The following is a 21,207-nucleotide window of genomic DNA, read 5'->3' as shown; positions in this document are numbered from 1 at the left end:
GGAGAAGCAGCCTCTGTGCAGGGAGCCCAACATGGGACTCCATCCCAGGACTCCAGGATCACGCCTTTAGCTGAAGGCGGCACTAAACAGCTGAGCCACCCGGGATGCCCATTAAAAAGATTCTTGAATGAGTTCTGGTTCTGGGTATGACAGAGTAAGCATACTCTATCCTATCTTTCCCACTGAATGCAATTTAAAAGCCCTGGACAGGGCAGCCTGGGTGGCTCAGCGGTTTAGTGCCGCCTTAGGCCCAAAGCGTAATTCTGGAGTCCTGGGATGGAGTCCCACATCAGGCTCCCTGCACAGAGCCTGCTTCTCCCTCTGCCTGCGTCTCTGTACCGCCCCCCGCCCCGTGTCTATCATAAATAAATAAATCTTTAAAAAAAATAAAAGCCCTGGACACAGTGCATGTGGCATTTGAAGTCTCTGAAAAAAGTAAATGGTAGCAATTGGGGAAGGAAACCTGAATTCAAAGTATGAAAGTTCTGGCTTAGAGTTTCCTGTGTTTTGTTTATTTCTAAGCAAAATTTAAGGTGATTGCTCTGCAACAATCACTGTTAAGAGAATGAAAAGATAAGCTACAGGGGTGCCTGAGTGGCTCAGTTGGTTGTCTGCCTTTAATTCAGGAGCTCAGGTCATGATCTCAGGGTCCTGGGATCTAGCCTCACATTGGGCTCCCTCCCTGCTCAGTAGGGAGTCTGCTTTTCCTGTCTCCTTAGCCCTGCCTCCTGCTCATGCTTTCTCAATCTCTTTCTCAAATTAAAAAAAAAAAAAAAAAAAAAAAAAAAAACACTTAAAAAAAAAGCTAAAAAAAGGGAAAAATATTTGTAAACGTTTTCAGCAAAGGACTTATATTCAGAATATAAAAAGAATTCTTAAAACTTAGTAAGTAATAAGCAACTCAATAAAAAAAATGGGAAAAGATTTTAACAGATACGTCAAAAACAACATATGGATAACAACATATGGATAACCAGCAGGTACCTGGCCTGCTCAGTTGGAAGAGGATGTGACTCTTGATCTCAGGGTTGTGAGTTCAAGCCCCCCTTTGGATATAGAGATTACTTAAAAAAATAAACTTAAAAAATATATATGGATAACAAATAAGTACATGAAAATGCTCAATACAAAAATGATCCTAATGATGTTCAACATCATTAGCCATTTTGGAAATACAAGTTGAAATCACAATGACATATTACTACATATCTATTAGCATGGCTAAACTTAAAATAAATAAAAGCTAACAATACCAAGTGCTGAGCAAGGATATAGGGCAACTAGAGTTTGACAGTTTCTTGTAAGTAAACCTAATTTATTATATGCCTCTGTAATTCTCCTAGGCATTTACCCTGAATCAAGACTTATGTTTACACAGAAGCCTGTACAGTAATGTTTATAGCAGCTTTGTTCATAATTACCAAAAACTAGACACAACTTGAATATCCTTAAATAAATGAATGGATTAACAAACAATGTATGTCCATAAAACAGAACGCTACTCAGCAATAAAAAAAAAAAAAAGAACTACTGATATACAATTACATGGGTGAATCTCAAAGACACTATGTTGAGTGAAAAAAATCAGTTCAAAAGTTATATACTATATGACTCCATTTACATGGCCTTCTGAGAAAGGCAAAACTATGGAGATGGCGAATATGTCACTGATTACCAGAGGTTAAGGGATGTAGGCTGGACTTCACTACAAAGGGACATCATGAAGGTGTTTTTTGTTTTTGTTTTTGTTTTTAATTTTATTTATCTATGATAGTCACAGAGAGAGAGAGAGAGAGAGAGAGAGGCAGAGACATAGGCAGAGGGAGAAGCAGGCTCCATGCACCGGGAGCCCGACGTGGGATTCAATCCCGGGTCTCCAGGATCACGCCCTGGGCCAAAGCCAGCCGCCAAACCGCTGCACCACCCAGGGATCCCCATGAAGGTGTTCTTTGGATACTACCCTTCTGATTGTAGTAATGGTTACATGAACCCCAAGTTTGTGTTAAAATTCAGAAATGTGTACATACACACGTACACAGTTAATTTCCTGTGTTAACTGAAAACATTTTTAAATATTTTATTTGACAGTGTGAGAGCATAAGCAGCGGGAGCAGCAGAGGGAGAGGGAGAAGCAGGCTCCCTGCTGAGCAGGGGGTCTGATGCAGGGCTTAATCCCAGGATCCTGGGATCATGACCTGAGCTGAAGGCAGATGCTTAATTGACTGAGCCACCCAGGTGCCCCCTAACTTAAATTTTTTTAATGTTGGGGTGCCTGGGTGGCTCAGTCAGTTAGGTGTCTGCCTTTGACTTGGGTCATGATCCTGGGGTCCTGGGATAGAGCCCTGAGACAGGCTCCCTGCTCAGTGGGGAGCTTGCTTCTTTTCTTCTCTCCTTCCTGCTTGTGCTCTCCTATCTCTCTCTCTCTTTCTCTCAAATAAATAACTAGAATCTTTAAAAAGTTTTTTTTTTTTAATTTTTATTTATTTATGATAGTCACACACACAGAGAGAGAGAGGCAGAGACACAGGCAGAGAGAGAAGCAGGCTCCATGCACCGGGAGCCCGACGTGGGATTCGATCCCGGGTCTCCAGGATCGTGCCCTGGGCCAAAGGCAGGCGCCAAACCGCGGCGCCCCCTAGGGATCCCAAGTTTTTTTAATGTTAAAAAGTTATTAAAAGATATTGAATAGTTGATGAGTATCAACTACAATTTGAAAAGAAAAAAATAAAATAAAAAGAGAAAAAGATATTGGGTAGCTCATTTTATTAGCTAGGATTATGTTCAACTGCATATAACATATATACACTCATACATATAAGAAAAGCTTTAAAAAGATAGATGTTTTTCTTTAATGCAAAAATAATCCCAAAGTATGTGGTCTGGGACTAGAATGGTAGGTTCATGGTTCTGAAGGATGTGGTTCCTTCCAGCACTCTAGTCTCCCATCCCTAAAGTGTGACCCCTGTCCTCACAGTGCTTGGTGGCTGCTGGAGTTCTAGCTGTTGTTAGAGTTCCAGACACATGATAGATGAAGGAAAGAACAAAGGGTATTTTCCTTTCCCTTTAGGATTCTTCTTGGAAGTTGCATGTAACATTCCTTATACCTCACATTGGCTAGAATTTACTCACATGGTTGTACCTAACTTCAGGGGAATCTGGGAATGTCATCTATCTGGGTGGCAAGTGTATCCAGGGAGGAAAAAATCAGGATTCTGATTTCCAAGGAAGAAAATGATGCCTCTTTGAGTTTTTGCAACAGTCCTACAATTGCCAAGTGCTACCCATTGTGAATAATTCTCCAAACAAACCACAAAATTAGTCTAGTACAGATTCTCCTGCCTGCTACCCGCTGCCCAGATTGTAATAGACCTCTCCACACTGTAACCAGTGTAGGCCTGGATACTTTTACTATTCTCCTGGAGCTCTATCTTCCTTGTACTGGAGCAACAGCCACTAGAGAGAACTCACAGTCTTTTCCTCCTGACTCTTGGTCTGGCCAGTTATGTGTGAGGGAAGAGCCCAGGGTTCAGGAGAAGCTAAGAAAGCAAGCCCCTGGCACAATCAACCTCTAGAAGAAGGAGGCTCTGCTTCCCTCCAAGATCCCAAACCTGAAGAACTAAAACAGAAAAGAGGATCAGATGCAAACCAGCCTAAAATAAAGACTTTGGACTTTCCACTCTTAAGTACAAAGTTACAAATGGTATTGTTGAGGTTGCATCCAAATGCTTTGGAAGCCCTGAGGACAGGCTCCCAGCTCTGACTGTGGGCGTCAGGAAAGACTCCATCTAAAGGGGCACATATAAACTGAGGAGGAGTTTTGGGCAAAGATCCTCCAGTCTGCCTCTTGAATCAGTTTACTCTGTGAACCACCATTAGCAATGTTTTATATAATGCTGCTCTATTTTTATGTATTTTTTTTAAATGTTGTTTCCTATGGACTATTTTTCAATCTGTTTTTTATTTTTTATTTTTTTAAGATTTTATTTTTTTGAAAGAGCACGAGCGGGGGGGAGGGGTAGAGGGAGAGGGAGAAGCAGACTTCCCACTGAGCAGGGAGCTTACTGCTGGCTGGATCCCATCAACCCAGGATGACCTGAGCTGAAGGCAGATGCTTAATCGATTGAGCCATCCAGGTGCTCTTCAATCTGCTTTTTATTTTTATTTTATTTTTTAAAGATTTTATTTGTTTATTCACGAGAGACACAGAGAGAGAGGGAGGCAGAGACACAGGCAGAGAGAAGCAAGCTCCACACAGGGAGCCCGATGTGGGAGTTGATCCCAGGTCTCCAGGATCATGCCCTGGGCTGAAGGCTGCGCTAAACTGCTGAGCCACCTGGGCTGCCCTAAATTGATTTTCAATCTTTAAATCCTTATCTAGATAGCCTAGAAAAATTATATACAGTATGATGACGTTTTCCTAAATGTTAAAAATTACCTTTTTTCTTTTTTGCTGAATTTTCAATGTAGGAATCACATCCCCAAATTCTGCAGCAAAACTTAAAAAGCCTCATTTTATTTTTTTAAAAAGATTTTATTTATTTGAGAAAGAGAGAGAGAGAGAGAGAGGGTGTGTGTGTGTGTGCGCGCGTGTGTCTGAGAGAGAAAGATCCCAAGCAGGGGGAGCCCAATGTGGGACTTGATCCCAGGATGCTGGGGTCATGATCTGGGCTGAAGGCAGATATTTAACTGACTGAGCCATCCAGGTGCCACAGAAGCTCCTTATTTTATACCCAAACACATCCGAAATTCTTTCAGTGTCATTTTCTTCTCAGTCAGCCTTACTAATTCTGATCTGAACTTTGTACTCTCTTACTCTGCAGTGCAGCTGTCATCCTGAGTCTTCCCTTCACCATCATCCTAAGCATTCCTACCTCCTCTCTCCTGCGTTGGATTTTCTGTTACTTTGATCCTACATTCTTTTCTTTCTTACTGTACTCCTTGGATTTGGTGGAACATAAATTCCAGAAACTTAACAACAGGTGCATGGCACCTAAATAATTTTTTGAGACCTTGCATATCTGAAATTCTTTATTTTCCCCTGACACTTGATTGCAAATAGTTTAAGCTGGATATAGAATTCTAGATTGGAAACTATTTTTCCCCAAAATTTCTAAAGCATTGTTCTCATTGCCATGTCACTTTTATGTTGCTTTTAAGAGATCTGATGGGGATCCCTGGGTGGCTCTGTGGTTTATCACCTGCCTTCAGCCCAGGACATGACCTGGAGTCCTGGGATCAAGTCCCATGTTGGGCTCCCTGCATGGGGCCTGCTTCTCCTTCTGCCTGTGTCTCTGACTCTCTCTCTCTCTCTTTCTGTCTCTATGAATAAATAAAATCTAAAAAGAGAGAGAGAGAGAGAGAGAGAGAGAGAGAGATCTGATGCCATTCTAATTCCTGATCTGTGTACATTACGTTCTTTCTTTCTAGAAGTTTTTTTTTTAAGATTTTATTTATTTATTCATGAGAATACACAGAGAGGAGAGAGAGGCAGAGACACAGGCAGAGGGAGATGCAGGCTCCATGCAGAGAGCCTGACGTGGGACTTGATCCCCGGTCTCCAGGATCACGCTCTGGGCTGAAGGGGGCACTAAACCACGGAACCACCCTGGCAGCCCCCTTTCCAGAAGTTTTTAAGGCCTTCTCAATATCCATAAACTTGAAATTTTTCAGTAAATGTGCTCTGATACGGCATGTTATAATCTTTGGGCATTGAGGGGTTCCTTTGGACCTATATAAACTTATTTTTTTGGTTCTGGGAATTTTTCTTTTGTTATCTTTGAAAATCTCTCTATTTTTCTTCTTTCTTCTGAATCTCTAGTTTTGGGTGTGTGTTGGATCTCCTGCATTGATCCTCTTTATTTTTCCTATTGATCTATTTTCCATCTCTTTGTCTTTTGTTTTATTTTCTGTACTATTTCCTTACTATTCTACTTGTTTCTGCTATGTTTAATTTCTAGGTTACTTTCTTATTCTGTACATTTATAATTTAATAGTATTCTGTTCTTAATATCCTTAATTCATTAATTTTTTAAAAGATTTATTTATTTGAGAGAGAAAGAGCACATGAACACACGAGCAGGGGGGAAGGGCAGAGAGGGAGAGGGAGAAAAGTAGGCTCTCTGGTGAGCCTGAAGCCTGGGAACAGTCAGTCCCATGATCCTGAGATCATGGCCTGAGCTGAAATCAAGAGTCAGATGCTCAACTGACTGAGCCACCCAGGTGCTCCTAATTCATTAACTTTTTATTTTTAATATTTTTATTGTTTTCAGGTAATGTCCCAATCTGCTTCATAAAAAGCATAAGGCTTGTAGACCCTAATGGTTTTATAAAATTCTCCTTTTAAAGTCAGTGTGGTGGGGCAGCCCCCATGGCGCAGCGGTTTAGCGCTGCCTGCAGCACAGGGTGTGATCCTGGAGACCCTGGATAGAGTCTCACGTCAGGCTGTATGATGCCTGCTTCTCCCTCTGCCTATGTCTCTGCCTCTCTCTCTCTGTCTCTGTGAATAAATAAATAAAAATCTTAAAAAAAAAAAAGTCAGTCTGGTGGAGCATCCAAAAGACTTGGTATGAAGAATAGTCCTATTAGGGTTCAAAAATTGATATCTGCATTTATATTGTGCAGATTGAAGAAACAAAATCTGTAAAAAAATAATTTTATGATAATCCATGTCTGAATCTTTTCGAAAATGGCATATTTATTTGAGGAATAATTGTGATAGTTTCCTTTTCATTAAAAAGTAATATTGCTGGGGCACCTAGGTGGTTCAGCTGGTCAAGTGGCTGACTCTTTGTTTTGGCTCACGTCTTGATCTCCCAGTCATTAGAGCAAGCTCCAAGGTGGATCTGCTTTGGATTTTTCCCCCTTTTCTCTACTTCCCCCCACTCCAATAAATAAGCAAGCAAGCAAGTAAATAAGTAAATAAATAAATAAATAAATAAATAAATAAATAAAATCTTTGGGAAAAAAAGAAGGATGCCTGGGTGACTCAGTTGATTAAGCCCTGGACTCTCAGTTTAGGCTCAAGTCATGATCTCAGGGTCATGAGATCAAGCCAGAGTCAGGCTCTGCCATTGGTGGGGAGTCTGGTGGAGATTCTCGGTCTCCCTCTCCCTCTGCCCCTCCTCTGTTCTCATTCTCAAAATAAACTCTTTAAAAAATTAATATTACCCCAAAATTAATATTTATATTAATTTAAATGTAATAATATTGGATATAATAATATCCAATAATCGTCTCTACCCATTCTTACAAAGTAACAGTCATTAGACTAAGATGTTTCCAGGAATTTTTGACTAGCTATTGTTGCTACAAAAATGAAAGCTGATCTCTTTTACTGTAGTAGCCACTTGAGTTGCTAATATTTACTTTATTGAAGATACAAAGAGAGTAAACTTTAAAAAGAAAAAAATGTTTTGCCTTGGCAATGTTCACAACAAGTCTATGTTCTCATTTTTTGTTGCTGGACACTAAAATTTTTCAGGGGTGAGTGTCCAATCTAATCAAGCACTGTTTTGATGCTGCACCAAGTGGAAGCCTGCCATGTTTATGGAATCAATTCTGTTACATAATTTTTCAGTATTTTACAAAGATTTATTTTATTTTTTCTTGCTTATTCTAGTGAGACTCTATACAACTTAATTTCCCATATCAGAGAAAGCATTCACAGGGTAAGTATAGCTACATGTCAAGGAATTAGAACATTTTACATTTTAAGAAGTTTACTAATTACATTGACCTTAACTCATATAGGATAGCATGTTTTTTCTTTTCTTTTTTTTTTTTAGCATGTTTTAACTACCTTTTTAAAATTATTAAATGACAATATTACAAGTTAGTAAAATAAGTCAATAATCCGTGAATTCTTTCTTAATCTGGGATTTCTTAGTTGCAGACATCTGTGGAAAAATCTGAGGAACATCTCAGCTCAAGAAGCCAAACAATTTTGGATTGTTTGGAGACTGTGACTAAGACATGTGAGTATCTTGTATTTGAGGTTAGCAGCAGAGGGCACTGTGTGCAGTGAACTGAACTTTCTGACCCTAGCCATGTTTCTGTCAGTGGTGAGGTTCCATAGTGTTTCAGATGAGAGAATGGGTACATTAAGGTTAGCCCTGAAGAGATGTGGAGCACACTGAACTCAGTGGTGGGACCCACCCAGGTGTGGGAGTGTTCCTGGTCCTTAGCTGCCCCCTGTGAAGCACTAATCCTCCACCTAGTAATCCCATTGCTGCCTCAGGATGGGTAGCTCTGCCAGATTTCTCATCTCACTGCCTAAAGTGAATCAGAAGCATCCCTGAATCCCTAATGAATTGCTGTCTGTATTGTCTATAAAGACATTGTTCCGTTAGGACTTAGAAATAAAGACTGCTCCCTTAGGAGTTAGAAATACTCCAGCCACCCAATCTTCTTGATGCCTTGGTTTCAATGAGAGCTATTTTGTAGTGAATTACCTCTTTCTCCATTTCAGTTAGTGGTTTGTAAAGTCCCTTGCTCTACCAGTTAGCAATTTATGTTTAAATAAAACATGTTCCTGGCTCTTACTAAACAGAAGAGAGCCATAACACTGCTCTCCTTAGGCGGACACCTCTGTAGAACCAACAGCTTCTCAGCTAAATAGCAAGATGATGACTGCATCTGTACTTGTTTGCTTTTGTCTGTGTGTTTATTTTTTATTTTAAACAAATTGAAGTCAACTTATTTAAATGCCTTGGAATCATGATTGCTCATGATTTACAAAAATTAATGCCTTTGTGTGGCTTAGAAATTAATCTCCATCTGTCTGCAAAAAAGCACTGCGCTGTCTGCTGGCTTCCAACCTGGGTATTCCACACATAGGGCAACTGTGCCTAATCTTTTTCGAAACCAGTTATGGACACCTGGGACTATTACTCTCACAAGAAGTAGCAAGACAAAGAGCAGAAGCAAACCAGGAGTGTTTCCTTTGTGTAAAGTGATAGAATAACTCATTTATAAGTGCCCAAGGAAAGCACTCTTTTTTTTTTTTTTTTAAGATTTTATTTATTTACTCATGAGAGACAGAGAGAGAGAAAGAGAGAGAATGGCAGAGACACAGGCAGAGGGAGAAGCAGTCTCCGTGCAAGGAGCCGGACGTGGGACTCAATCCAGGGTCCCCAGGATCACGCCCTGGGCCGAAGGCGGCACTAAACTGCTGAGCCACCCGGGCTGCCCACTTTTTGTTTTCTTCATTTAAAGCTAAGTGAAGTACAAAAAGGAGGATTGCAGCATAAGTGTGACATTCTTAGCCCAGACTAGGGAATGGAAGTGCCCAAACTCCCAATACAAGATCAAGACAGAGTGAGGACTAGAACTGGGTCTGGCTTATAGTAGGCATAGGGATCCTGATCCTTCATCCTGATGGTTCCTTTTTAGAGGGTAAGACTCAGGAGAAGGAGCCACGTTGATAGGGCAAACAGTAACAGACACTGTGGCATCATATTAATTACAAAGCCAGATCATTCCTTTTTTAAAAAAAGATTTTATGTATGTATGTATGTATGTATGGAGCTCAAGTGGCAGTGTGCGGGATGGGGCAGAGAGAAAGGGAGAGAGAATCTCCAGCAGATTTTGTGGTCAGTGCAGAACTTGACGCAGGGCTTGATTCTATCACCCTGAGATCATGACCTGAGGTAAAATCAAGAGTTGGATACTTAACCAACTGAGCCACCCAGGCACCCCTAGAAAGCCAGATCATTCTTGAAAATGGCATAAATAGCCTGTCCAAAGTCATTCCTTTTCTTGGTATGTAGTGATCAGGAAGTTAGTCATTGAAAGAGGAACCAAACAAATCCTCTATCTTCACATGGTCTGGCCCAGTCTAGCTGGCCTGAAACACTGAATTTGTCAGCCAGTACATCCTGCAGCCTTCAATACGCATTTACTGTGGCTCATAAGGGAAAGGGAAAGATACTGTGTGAAAGTGCTCTCTTGTGCTACAATGTAATTGGTACCTTCACAGAACGGAGGTCATGAAATCTTTCCCTAGTCAGTCTGTTCAACCAGAGGGAACACTGGTTCCCTAAAGCCATTTAATCCAGCTCCTCTTGTTCTTCAGTTGAGGACTGAAGACTAGAATAATAGAATAAATTACCAAGGTCATCCACATCCTAATTTAAGTTTGGGTGGGCTAATTAGTAAAAAGCAGTAGCACCTAATAGGGATTGAAAAATATGATTGGGGCACTTGGGTGGCTCAGTGGTTGAGCAGATGCTCAGGTCATGGCAGGTCATGATCCTGGGGTCCTGGGACTGAGTCCCGTATCTCCCTCTGCCTATGTCGCTGCCTATCTCTGTGTCTGTCATGAGTAAATTAATAAAATCTTTAAAAAATATATGATCAATAGGAAAATAAAAAGGAGGGGCTGCTATTGAAAATCAGAGTGCTGGTGGCTCAGTTGGCTAAACATTCAACTCTTGATCTCAGGGTTAGGAGTTCAAGCTCTGCATTGGGCTCCATGCTGGGTGTGGAGCCTACTTTAAAAAATAAAAAAAGAAAGAAGATCAGAAAATATCTTCTTTGGAAAATAGATAACTTTATACATAAATTCCATATGAATCAATATAGTAAATGTAGTGATTAAGTAATATAAATAAGAAATAATATAGTAATAAGTAATATAAATAAGAAAATAATGGGCAGACAGCCCCTGTGGCTCAGCAGTTTAGCACCGCCTTCAGCCCAAGGCGTGATCCTGGAGACTCGGGATTGAGTCCCATGTCGGGCTCCCTGCGTGGAGCCTGCTCCTCCCTCTGCCTGTGTCTCTGCCTCTCTCTCTGTGTCTCTCATGAATAAATAAAATCTTTAAAAAAAAAAAAAAGAAAAAGAAAAAGAAAACAATGGGCAACATTTTTATAATTTTGGAGTCAAGAAATGCTTTTCTAAGCAAGGCACATATAATCACCAAGAAGAATGAGGTCTAGGGCACCTGAATGGCTCAGTAGTCTAAGCATCTGACCAGCTCAGGTCATGATTTCAGAGTCCTGGGAACCAACTTTGTATCAGGCTCTGAGCTCAGCACAGAGTCTGCTCGTCCCTCTCACTCTGCTCCCCACCTCCCCAACTCTCTCCTTCTCTCAAATAAATAAAATCTTAAATAAAAAAAAAAAGAATGAGGTCTATCTTTATGAACCATGTTAAAATGGAAATATCTGTCCATCGTTAAATAATAATAGCAAGGTGCTGCTTGTGTGCACATAATTTACTCCGGGGTACATTTTGTGGAGGAGTATGACCAGTCAGTGAAAATTAGGAAGGGCATCCTGAAGAAAATGGGAGATGCTTCTTATACATGGAGGCTCCCAGACCTTTCCTCAGGCTGTCATCAGCATGGCAAGGAGAGCAAAATTACAGAGTACATAAAAGGAAAACCACTGGCCATCAGTGGAAAAGTGTAGAATCTGAGCCTTGTCAAATCACAAAAATAGAAATGAATTAAAAAATCATCTTCAAAGAAAACAGAGATACTGTCCAGGATATGGAAATGGATTTTAAATGGCATTTTTACAAAATAGTTAAAAATACCTGATGTTTATTGCTAAAGCAAAAATGAAATGAGTCCTCTTCTAAATAACACCCATACACTTACACACACACACATGATCTATAATCTATACACATAGATATGCACATGTACCAATGTATCAACACAAAATTCTAGGAACTGCTTGTAATGTTAAATTCCAGGAAGTGAACCAAGGTTTGCATGGGAGCGAATCTGTCATTTTTCATTGCATATTTTTTTATACTGTTCTAGGTTTGAGTTATTTTCTTAAACTTTTTAAAAGAAAAAAAAAGGGATAGATTTTGGAAGTAATGAGCTTTTTTTATTTTATTTTATTTATTTAAAAAATTTTTTTTTCAATTTTTATTTATTTATGATAGTCACACAGAGAGAGAGAGAGAGAGAGAGAGAGGCAAAGACACAGGCAGAGGGAGAAGCAGGCTCCATGCACCGGGAACCCGACGTGGGATTCCGGGTCTCCAGGATCGTGCCCTGGGCCAAAGGCAGACGCTAAACCACTGCGCCACCCAGGGATCCCGGAAGTAATGAGCTTGATATAAAAGCTCCTGTGAGGGGATCCTTGGTTTGGCGCCTGCCTTTGGCCCAGGGCCTGATCCTGGAGACCCAGGATTGAGTCCCGCATTGGGCTCCCGGCATGGAGCCTGCTTCTCCCTCTGCCTGTGTGTCTCTGCCTCTGCCTCTGTCTCTCTCTCTCTCTCTGTGTCTATCATGAATAAATAAAATAAATAAATCTTTTAAAAAAAAATGCTCCTGTGAAAGTAAAGATCCCAAACATATGTTTCCAAGGGGACAAGGAAAGACTTTGTGGGACCACAGATAGATGCTTTCTGAGTACTCACTCTGAAACTGAACACTTTGCTTGCCTTCTTCATTCTCTGCTTTTGTGGTTGGTAATGTTCACTGTTGCTAAGAAACATTGCTATTTAGGAATTCATCTAGGATAGGATAATTACATTTGCTTTCTACTACAAATATCCACAAGGATGTCTGGAAAAATATTTGACTAAATTTAGGAATAGGAATCTAGTACTTGAAACATAAGTAAACAGCCTTTTTCTAATTGGTTGACATATGGAATTTAACTTTGTATTGGGTAATAGGAGAAAATTTGCCTTCTAGAAAATTCTTTTTTTATTGTGGTAAAATAAACATAAAATGAAATTTACCATTTCTTATTGCTATTTTTGCAAGACTACACTGGTTTGTCTGTTTATAGTCCTACCAGGCTCTTTCTTGCCTCAGAACTTTACACTTGCTGTCCTCTTTTTTCTCAATAACCTTCCCCTAATCTTTGCAGGGCTAGCTCCTTTTAATCCTTCTGGTTTCACCTTAAATGTCCTTTTTTTTTTTTTAGATTTTATTTATTTATTCATGAGAGACACACAGAGAGAGGCAGAGACATAGGCAGAGGGAGATATGGGACTCAATCCTAGGACCCGAGGATCATGACCTGAGCTGAAGGCAGATGCTCAACCACTGAGCCACCCAGGTGTCCCTCACCTTAAATGTCTTCATCTCCAATGACCTTATCTGAAATAGGTGCCCCCACTCTGTTCTTTTTATTATAATCCCTATCATAGCACTTAGTACAATTTTCATTTATTTATGTACATGTTTATTTTTTTCCTTTCAAAACTGCAAAAATTCATGTATGTAGTACACAGTTTTGTTCAAGATTGTTTCCATATTCCTAGCACAGTTCTCTGATAATTCTTAAACTGTAAATCTACAAATAATACATTCAAACACATCAGGAATTCTTTCTGTTTCCTTTTCTAATTAGAGATGTCCTGCCTGGAGCTCCATCTTCTAGCTCTAACCCCGGGCAGATAACTCCTGAGGTCCCAGGCTTAGGACTTCTCTTCATTGTCATTCTAAGGATCCTCTGTTTTTCATCCCCAGTCTTGGATCCCTTTGTCTCCTGGACTTTAGTTTATACTTGTGTTTCATCATACACATCTTCCAGTAGCTTTCTGAGAAAGAGTGTATGAGAGCTAACTTACACTGCATGTTTGAAAATGTTTTCTATCTCCACATGGGTCTAGAATCCTAGTGGGAAATGCTTTGTCCTCAGAATTTCTAAGGGATGGCTCCATTGTCTTCTAGTTTTAGTTTGGTTAATGAGATGTTTGATGCCATTTTGCTTCTAGATTCTGTATGTTGTCTGGGTACTCCTGACTTTTTCCCTTTATAGAGATTTTTGAGCCTCATGTTTTCCTTTGATATTCTGAGAACCAACTGGAAAAGTGCCACAAAATGTAAGATAATTTAGTAAGGTGGCAGAAATTAACAAAAATGTAATGGGAAAAAAAGATGCCATTTATAAATCTAACACAGAAGATAAACTACCCAGGAATTAATTTAACAATGATACATAACTCACTCATCTTTTTTTTTTTTTTTTTAATGTTTTCTGGGTTTTATGTCTTGTTTAGAAATGCCTTTCCTTACAAAGTTACAATTTCCCCCATTTTTCCTTCTTACTTTATGGTTTACTTATAGTAAAATTGTTAATATATCTAGAATTTATGTTAATATATGAAATCTGAAATGTAAGACTCCTTTTAGGAGGGGGATTATGTTTTGTTTTTGTTTTTTAAATATTTTATTTATTTATTCATGAGAGAGAGGCAGAGAGACATAGGCAGAGGGAGAAGCAGGCTCCATGCAGGGAGCCTGACATGGGACTCGATCCTAGGACCCTGGAATCATGACCTGAACCAAAGGCAGACACTCAACCACTGAGCCATCCAAGTGCCCTTATGTTTTATTTTAAAGAGGAACGCTGAGATAAATCACTTGACCTTTATCAGATAGCATATGCTAAATTCCTGCCCTTAGCTAATAGGAGAAGACAAAAGCGACAGAATAGTTAGAATACGGGGAACTAACCAAAGCACCTATCAGACTGAGGCAAGTTTTCAAGTAAGACTAAATTTGAGATTATTATCCTGTCTTTTCAAGCACCAGACGTCACTCTGGTTTTCCTTCCATTTATTGTGAAGAGCTAAACACTCTCTTGTTGCCAAATTGTTTTTTACCCACCTAAAATGAAAAAATTTTGTTGGGCAGTCCAGGTGGCTCAGCAATTTAGTGCCGCCTTCAGCCCAGGGCGTGATCCTGGAGTCCTGGGGTCGAGTCCCACGTCAGGCTCCCTGCATGGAGCCTGCTTCTCCCTCTGCTTGTGTCTCTGCCTCTCTCTATGTGTGTGTATGTGTCTCATGAATAAATAAAAATAAAATCTTTAAAAAATTTTGTCAAGAATCTTGAAACACCCTTTCAGTTATGAGAAGATAAAAGGAATATCTGGTGTGTTATTCCTGATTATCTGTAAATTATACTTCTTATGCATTTAAGATGTATGTGAACTTATAATAGCTTATAGCATATAGCAGATACTCATCAAGTATTTGCTAAATAAATGTAAGAAGCATCTTCACATGACCTGCCATTTAACAACAGGATGGCAATGATTGATTGCAACACAATGTGTTAGTGTGTGTGTGTGTGTGTGTGTGTGTGTGTGTGTGTAAAATACTCTATGCCAAAGAGAGGAATCAGTATCAGTCCTGAGTGGTTAGCAAGTCAGTCAAGTCACCAAGTTCATTACAGCCCAAGTGTAAATAGAGGATAAATAAATGGTGGGTGATAAGTGATAATAGAGCACACACGTCGTGCCAACACCAGAGAAAAGGAGCCCCCAAGCCTGCCAGGAAATGGCTATTTTCAAAGGAGGTGATTGCTGAGAGCATAAGGAAGAAAAGAAATTAGTTGCACTGAGGGGCACCTGAGTGGCTCAGTAGGTTAAGCGTCTGCCTTAGGTTCAGGTCATGATCCTGGAGTGCTGGGATTGAGCCCCACATCAGGTTCCCAGCTCAGAGTCTGCTTCTCCCTCTACCATTCCCACTCATGCTCTCTCTCTCAAATAAAATCTTTAACAAAAAATGAATTAATTGCACAGAGGTAGTGGTTGAAGGGAATGGGTAGAGTTGACTGGGATAGAAGTATAAATACTCCAAGCCAAGGGAAGAGCATGTACAAAGCCAATGGTGAGAGAGATTGCATAGAAAACAGACCTCAGGGCAGCCCGGGTGGCTCAGCGCTAAATCGAGTCCCAGGTCAGGCTCCCTGCCTGGAGCCTGCTTCTCCCTCTGCCTGTTTCTGCCTCTCACTCTGTCTCTCATGAATAAATAAATAAAATCTTTAAAAAAAAAAAAAAGAAAGAAAGACCTCAGAGATGTGGAGCTGGATAGAGAGGGTAAGGGGAAAGTGAGCCTGGGTCTTCATGGCCAATGTAAAGATTTGGACTTCATCCAATGGCCAGCGGGGTGCTATTGAAAGTTACAGTGCAGGTTTCAGAGGAGGTATAATCACATCTACATTCTGAAGAGATCACTCTGATGACAGGACCAAGAATGTAGGCCAAGGAAAAAGTTCGTGCCGTCATCTAGGAAGCAGGTTTCAGAGTCCCCAGGAGGCTGATGAGACTGAGTCTGCCTTGGCTAGAATATTCTCAGGGAGGAAGGAAAGAAGAGACAGTGGAGGAATCGTCCTACTCTGGCTTGCTCTCCTCACCAAGGTTGATCTGGGCGGAGAATCCTGGACATTAGCAGAGCAGGCTCAAGTGGCCCATGCCAGATTTCAGCTCTTCCCTCTTCATCATATGGTATGGGCAGGTGGGGCATGCCATAGTCTTCATGAAGTAATTGTCATTTTTCTGTATTTAGTGCAAGAGACTGTACAGGCCCATAGTGATCTGGTGTTGGAAACAGTGCATGACAAAGGCAACATGGAGCAGGTCATCTCTGAGATACAGAAGAGATTTGAAGCTGTAAGTGTGGATCCCAACCTCTATCCTCAAGGAAGTTTTTTTTTTTTTTTTAAGATTTTATTTATTTATTCATGAGAGACCCAGAAAGAGAGAGGTGCAGAGACACAGGCAGAGGGAGAAGCAGGTTCCATGCAAGGAGCCTGATGTGGGACTCGATCCTGGGTCTCCAGGATCACACCCCGGGCTGCAGGCAGCACTAAACCGCTGCGCCACCGGGGCTGCCCCTCAAGTATGTTTTTAGCTTTGTCACTAAGACCCAGATAGACACCTTTAAATTTGCAATTTTTTTTTAGCCAAGAATAGGAGCCAGATAGGTCCCTTGGTAATGGACCAGGGTAGAGGCTAACTTCCTCCTCCAAGGTTCCCTGGCATCATGTGGACCCAAGGGGCTCTGCTCCAGAATGTTGCCATCCTTCCTCTGTAAAGCACCCAGCAAGGGACAAGCTTTGGTTCTGCTAGCACATCCTTTGGTTAGTTTGCACATTTCATTGTGCGTTCTGAGTTGCAGGGTCCCTAACTCTTTTCTCACGTCTTTCCCTAGAGACAAGCAGAATTTATAGAAATGAAATCTGACCTGAAGCACCTTGAAGTTTTAGTTGCCCAGCAGAGTAAGGACTTCCAGCAGCTGTGTGATCAGCTAGGCCAGCTGAATGTGGCCAGTGTCCTAGCAGAGCTGAAGAGATTGATTTCAGTCCCTTGGGTACCGGGGCATGTGAAAGACAGCACTTCCCAGACCTCACCACCTCTGGCCCAGAGTCTCAATTTCACCAGGCACGACAGATATGCTTCTGAAGAACCAGTTATGTGGCAGGCTCAGGCCCTCCCTGGCATATGGAATCTGAATATGGGCTCCCCGCAGCCTGGAGAATTTCGTGTCCAAAGTGAGGGAGCAAAAAGTGATACTCTCCAAGAAGAGACTGCACTGATGGCAGCTGGAACCAGCAAAAGAAACAGGCAAGGAAAGGACAAGGCAGTGCAGACCAACTGCGAGAACCGGACTCTGACTAAAACCAGTTCTGAGTACCATGGCTCTGGTTTCCCAGGCTGCAAAGTTCCTGGTGATAGGGACTGGGTTTCCCAAAGAGCCTCAAGGCTTATACCCCTGGACTTAAACAACTTTGAAACCTGCATTAAGAACACCTGCCAAAAATGTCAAGGTGTGTTTCCGTGTGACCCTTGTGAACAAAAGTTGAGGGCTGCACAGAAACGCAAAACTGTGGAAAGAGGGGGGAAAGGCAAGAAACAGCAGACCAGGAAATCCCACAGAGGCAGGCTCCTAGCCAGGAAACAAGAACAAACCCCTAGCAAAAACTGTGCTGTCACTTCTAAATATCCTCAGCCTCCAGTTTCTGGCCCACAAAGGTCCCCCCTGGAGCAGCAGGAGCCCCTTGCTCAGCCCCTGCATTTGTGGGACCCCAGGAGCCCCACAAAGCTAGTCAGCCCTGTTATGGCAGGAACAGTCATGCCCTGTAAGACAATGAGAGCAGCGCAAAGGAATATCTTACAGCTCAGTGGGTGTTCTTCCCTAGACAACAGCCTGCTCTCTAACAGTTCCCACGGGGACCACCATATGAGTTGGTTCAGTGACCTCAACCTTGGAAGTTCAGAGCGCCCTCTGAGCAAGGAGCCAGGGAAGAATATGCTCTATGACCTGGGTTTTGATAGCAGTGATGATGGCTTCTGACCAGCCCACATAATGACTTTAGCTGATAGTTTATTGGTCTCAGCTGGAAAGACAAATTATAGCACACTGGGGCTGTCTAGCGGCAGAAAGTCCCTGGAGCCTGACGAGCCCTCAGGCTCAGAGGCCCTGCTGGGGGGGGGGCGGGGGGGAGGTTTCAGTGCAGGATGGGTGCAAGGCCAGGGGAGCAAATCTGGCATTCTAGATACCAGCTGCTACCCATGGCAAGTTTAAGAGATAAGTGCATCCTTATTTATTGAAATGAAGTGTGTGAAGACAGTGGTGATGAGCTGGAGCAGCAGCCTCAGTGTAGGGCATCAGGTGGAAGGTGCTGATTTTGATGAAAGGTGGGCTGTCTATTGAGTGGCAGAAGGGCTCTCACAGAACTGTTGCTGTGGCAGCATGACTCCCAAACACAACATTTTTGGTCTTCACAGTACTTCCTACACATAACTGATACCTTTCCAGGCCTCAGTATATTTTTATTATGATATTTATTCAGTTTTACTGTCAGAGTGCTTGCATTTTTTCATCAGTGCAAGTATTACAGGATACACTAAGTCTACCTTATTGTGAACAGAGAAACAGAGAATGTTAAGCTGCCAATGAAAAAGAGGTGACATGGACCCAAAAGATGCCCAGAGTGGCGCTGTCTACAAGCTGCACAATTCTGCCCTTCTTCCTGTTTTTCCCCATCCTATTTTCAATTACTCTTTAAGCTAATGAGAGCATCTAAGGGTCCAGTAATATTTCTGGAGAGCAATGGGCCTATTATGAGACTTTGGCTTTCTATCTTGCAGTTTTGAGTTTTTGTTATATATTTCTTTTGTAACAAAAAATAAAATATATGAAACATTTAAAAGCATATTTTTTGGGGGGTGCCTGGGTGGCTCAGGCATCCGACTCTTGATTTCAGCTCAGGTCATGATCTCAGGATCCTGGGATCAAGCTCTTCATGTAGCTCTGCACTGAGTGTAGAGCCTGCTTAAGATTCTCTCTTCTCAAAAAAAAAAAAAAAAAAAAAAAGATTCTCTCTTCTCCCTTTGCCCCTCCCCTCACTCATGCTCATGTGCTCTTAAAAATAAAACAAAACAAAACAAAAAACACAGAAAACCCAAAAAACTTAAAAGCATATTTTTTCATTAAATTTACTGATCTCCCACCAACTTAATTAAGAAAATCAAATAGAGGGTCGCCTGGGTGGCTCATTGGTTGAGCATCTGCCTTCAGCTCAGGGCCTGATCCTGGAGTCCAGGAAGCGAGTCCCTCATCGGGCTCCCATACAGGGAGCCTGCTTCTCCCTCTGCCTGTGTCTCTGCCTCTCTCTTTGTGTCTCTCATGAATAAATAGTTTTTAAAAAGTCAAATAGATAAGATACATACCTTCTTTTTATTCCATAGGCTCCTCCCAAGATGATTATGAATAACACCCTACTCAGACTGAATTCTCTTCCTGTATTGTTTTGAAGTAAAAATCCTCACTGGATGGATGGCTTCCAGAATCTGCCCATTTTCTTTTCTTCTTTTCTTTTTTTATATATTCTTTATTTAAATTCAATTTAGGGGCAGCCCTGGTGGCGCAGTGGTTTGGCGCCACCTGCAGCCGGGGGTGTGATCCTGGAGACCTGGGATCGAGTCCCACGTCAGGCTCCCTGCGTGGAGCCTGCTTCTCCCTCTGCCTGTGTCTCTGCCTCTTTCTCTCTGTGTCTATGAATAAATAAAATCTTTAAAAAAATTCAATTTAGGTAACATATACTGTATTATTTTCAGGGGTGAAATTCAGTGACTCATCAGTTGCATAAATACCCGGTGCTCATATATCCTGTGGCCTCCTCAATGTCCATCACCCAGTTATCCCATCCCCCCACCTCCTCCCTTCCAGCGACCTTCAGTTTGGTTCCTAGAGTTAAGTGTCTCTTAAGGCTTGTCTCTCTCTCTGGTCTCCTCTTATTTTTCCTTCCCTTCCCCTATGACATCTGTTTTGTTTCTTAAATTCCATATGTGAGTGAGATCATATGATATCTTTCCCTGACTGACTTATTGTGCTTAACATAATACCCCCTAGTTCCATCCATGTTGTTGCCCATTTTTAAGGCAGTACAGTAAATGACAATGGGGCCTCTGAGTGGACCATTAAGAAAGCAATGGTTCTTGATCTTTATTTTTACATTCTTTATTTTCAAGGGTGTGTATCCCACAAAAGTCTGAGTTTAATTGTCCTTCGACACCTTTGCAGGGATCCTGGGCACCAGCCTAAGCTGCTCTTACCCCCGTTTCCAGATCAAGGGCCTCCTGTGGGCTGTAGCTGGGAGCCACAGGCAACGGCAGCAGCCCTTTCCAAGGCCAAGGAAGTACAGACTTGGCCTCTGCCTCAGGCTTCCCTGGCTTTTCTCCCTGTGAGCCTCACTGGATGTGTTTATCCTGCCCTCTGCCAACTTCTACTTGCCCTCCCTACTGGTTTTGTCTCCTTGTGCAAGGAGGCATGGGAAGAAGGGGTCCGGCTAAGCCATGGGTTCCTTCTAGCCCTTCTCACACTGACTACAGGTGGCTGTTGAGTGGTTAGCATGAGACTTGAGGACCACAGGGGTTTGTATCTGGAAATATCTTATTACTCTAAGTTGAAAAGTTTAATCATTTTAACTCAAAGTTGAGACCCTGTCGAGAGAACTCCATTAATATTTATGACTGCGGCCTTCTCATTGAAGGTTCTGTCCAGTTTTGAAATGCCAAAGCAGGACCCTCTGTTCTGATTCTGCTGTTATGAAATCCTGTATTTCTTCAGAAGTATTTCTTTTTGTGTTATGAAGTCAAAGATCAGAGTGACTCAGTGTTCCATGAGCTGGATGTTTTTGTAGAATGAGCAGTAAATTTATCTTCTAACAAGGCTGGGTTAATTAAAATTACACTGCCTGTCTCTGGTGATCATCAAGAAAGGATATTCTGTTTCTTATTTTATTCCTAAGACTTTTTTTTTTTTTTTTTTTTTGAAACTACTGAGTACTTGCCAGATTTGGTGAGCGTGACATAGCTCAGGCACATTCCCAGAGCACACAACGTTTTTGGCTGTCTGGATGCTGACAGAGATGTGGCCACACAGGGGCAGATGGGGGGGGGGGGGTCAGGGGACAAGTGTCTGTGGACCTAGGGCCCAGAGAGC

At 41.7% G+C, this 21,207-nt stretch overlaps 1 protein-coding gene across 2 annotated transcripts in view; it reads left to right on the top strand.

The window, feature by feature from the left end:
- The window catches only part of IHO1 (interactor of HORMAD1 1), a 42,516-nt gene extending 22,726 nt beyond the window's left edge, over nucleotides 1-19,790 (top strand). The window contains exons 7-11 of one of the 2 annotated variants that reach the window (XM_072722294.1): nucleotides 7,619-7,667; nucleotides 7,886-7,973; nucleotides 16,267-16,370; nucleotides 16,912-17,527; nucleotides 19,452-19,790. In XM_072722294.1, the coding sequence (XP_072578395.1) occupies nucleotides 7,619-7,667; nucleotides 7,886-7,973; nucleotides 16,267-16,370; nucleotides 16,912-17,527; nucleotides 19,452-19,477 (883 nt within the window). In that variant the 3' untranslated portion in view covers nucleotides 19,478-19,790. Of the gene's footprint in view, nucleotides 1-7,618; nucleotides 7,668-7,885; nucleotides 7,974-16,266; nucleotides 16,371-16,911; nucleotides 18,914-19,451 lie in introns of those variants that run through there. The other variant, XM_025988193.2, reaches the window with a different exon arrangement.
- The last annotated feature ends 1,417 nt before the right edge of the window (nucleotides 19,791-21,207 follow it).

The sequence above is a fragment of the Vulpes vulpes genome, chromosome 9, assembly GCF_048418805.1.
Source record: "Vulpes vulpes isolate BD-2025 chromosome 9, VulVul3, whole genome shotgun sequence".
In the NCBI taxonomy this organism is placed as follows: Eukaryota; Metazoa; Chordata; class Mammalia; order Carnivora; family Canidae; genus Vulpes; species Vulpes vulpes.
The sequence above is the reverse complement of the archived record's forward strand: the minus strand, read 5'-3'. Positions and strand labels throughout refer to the sequence as shown.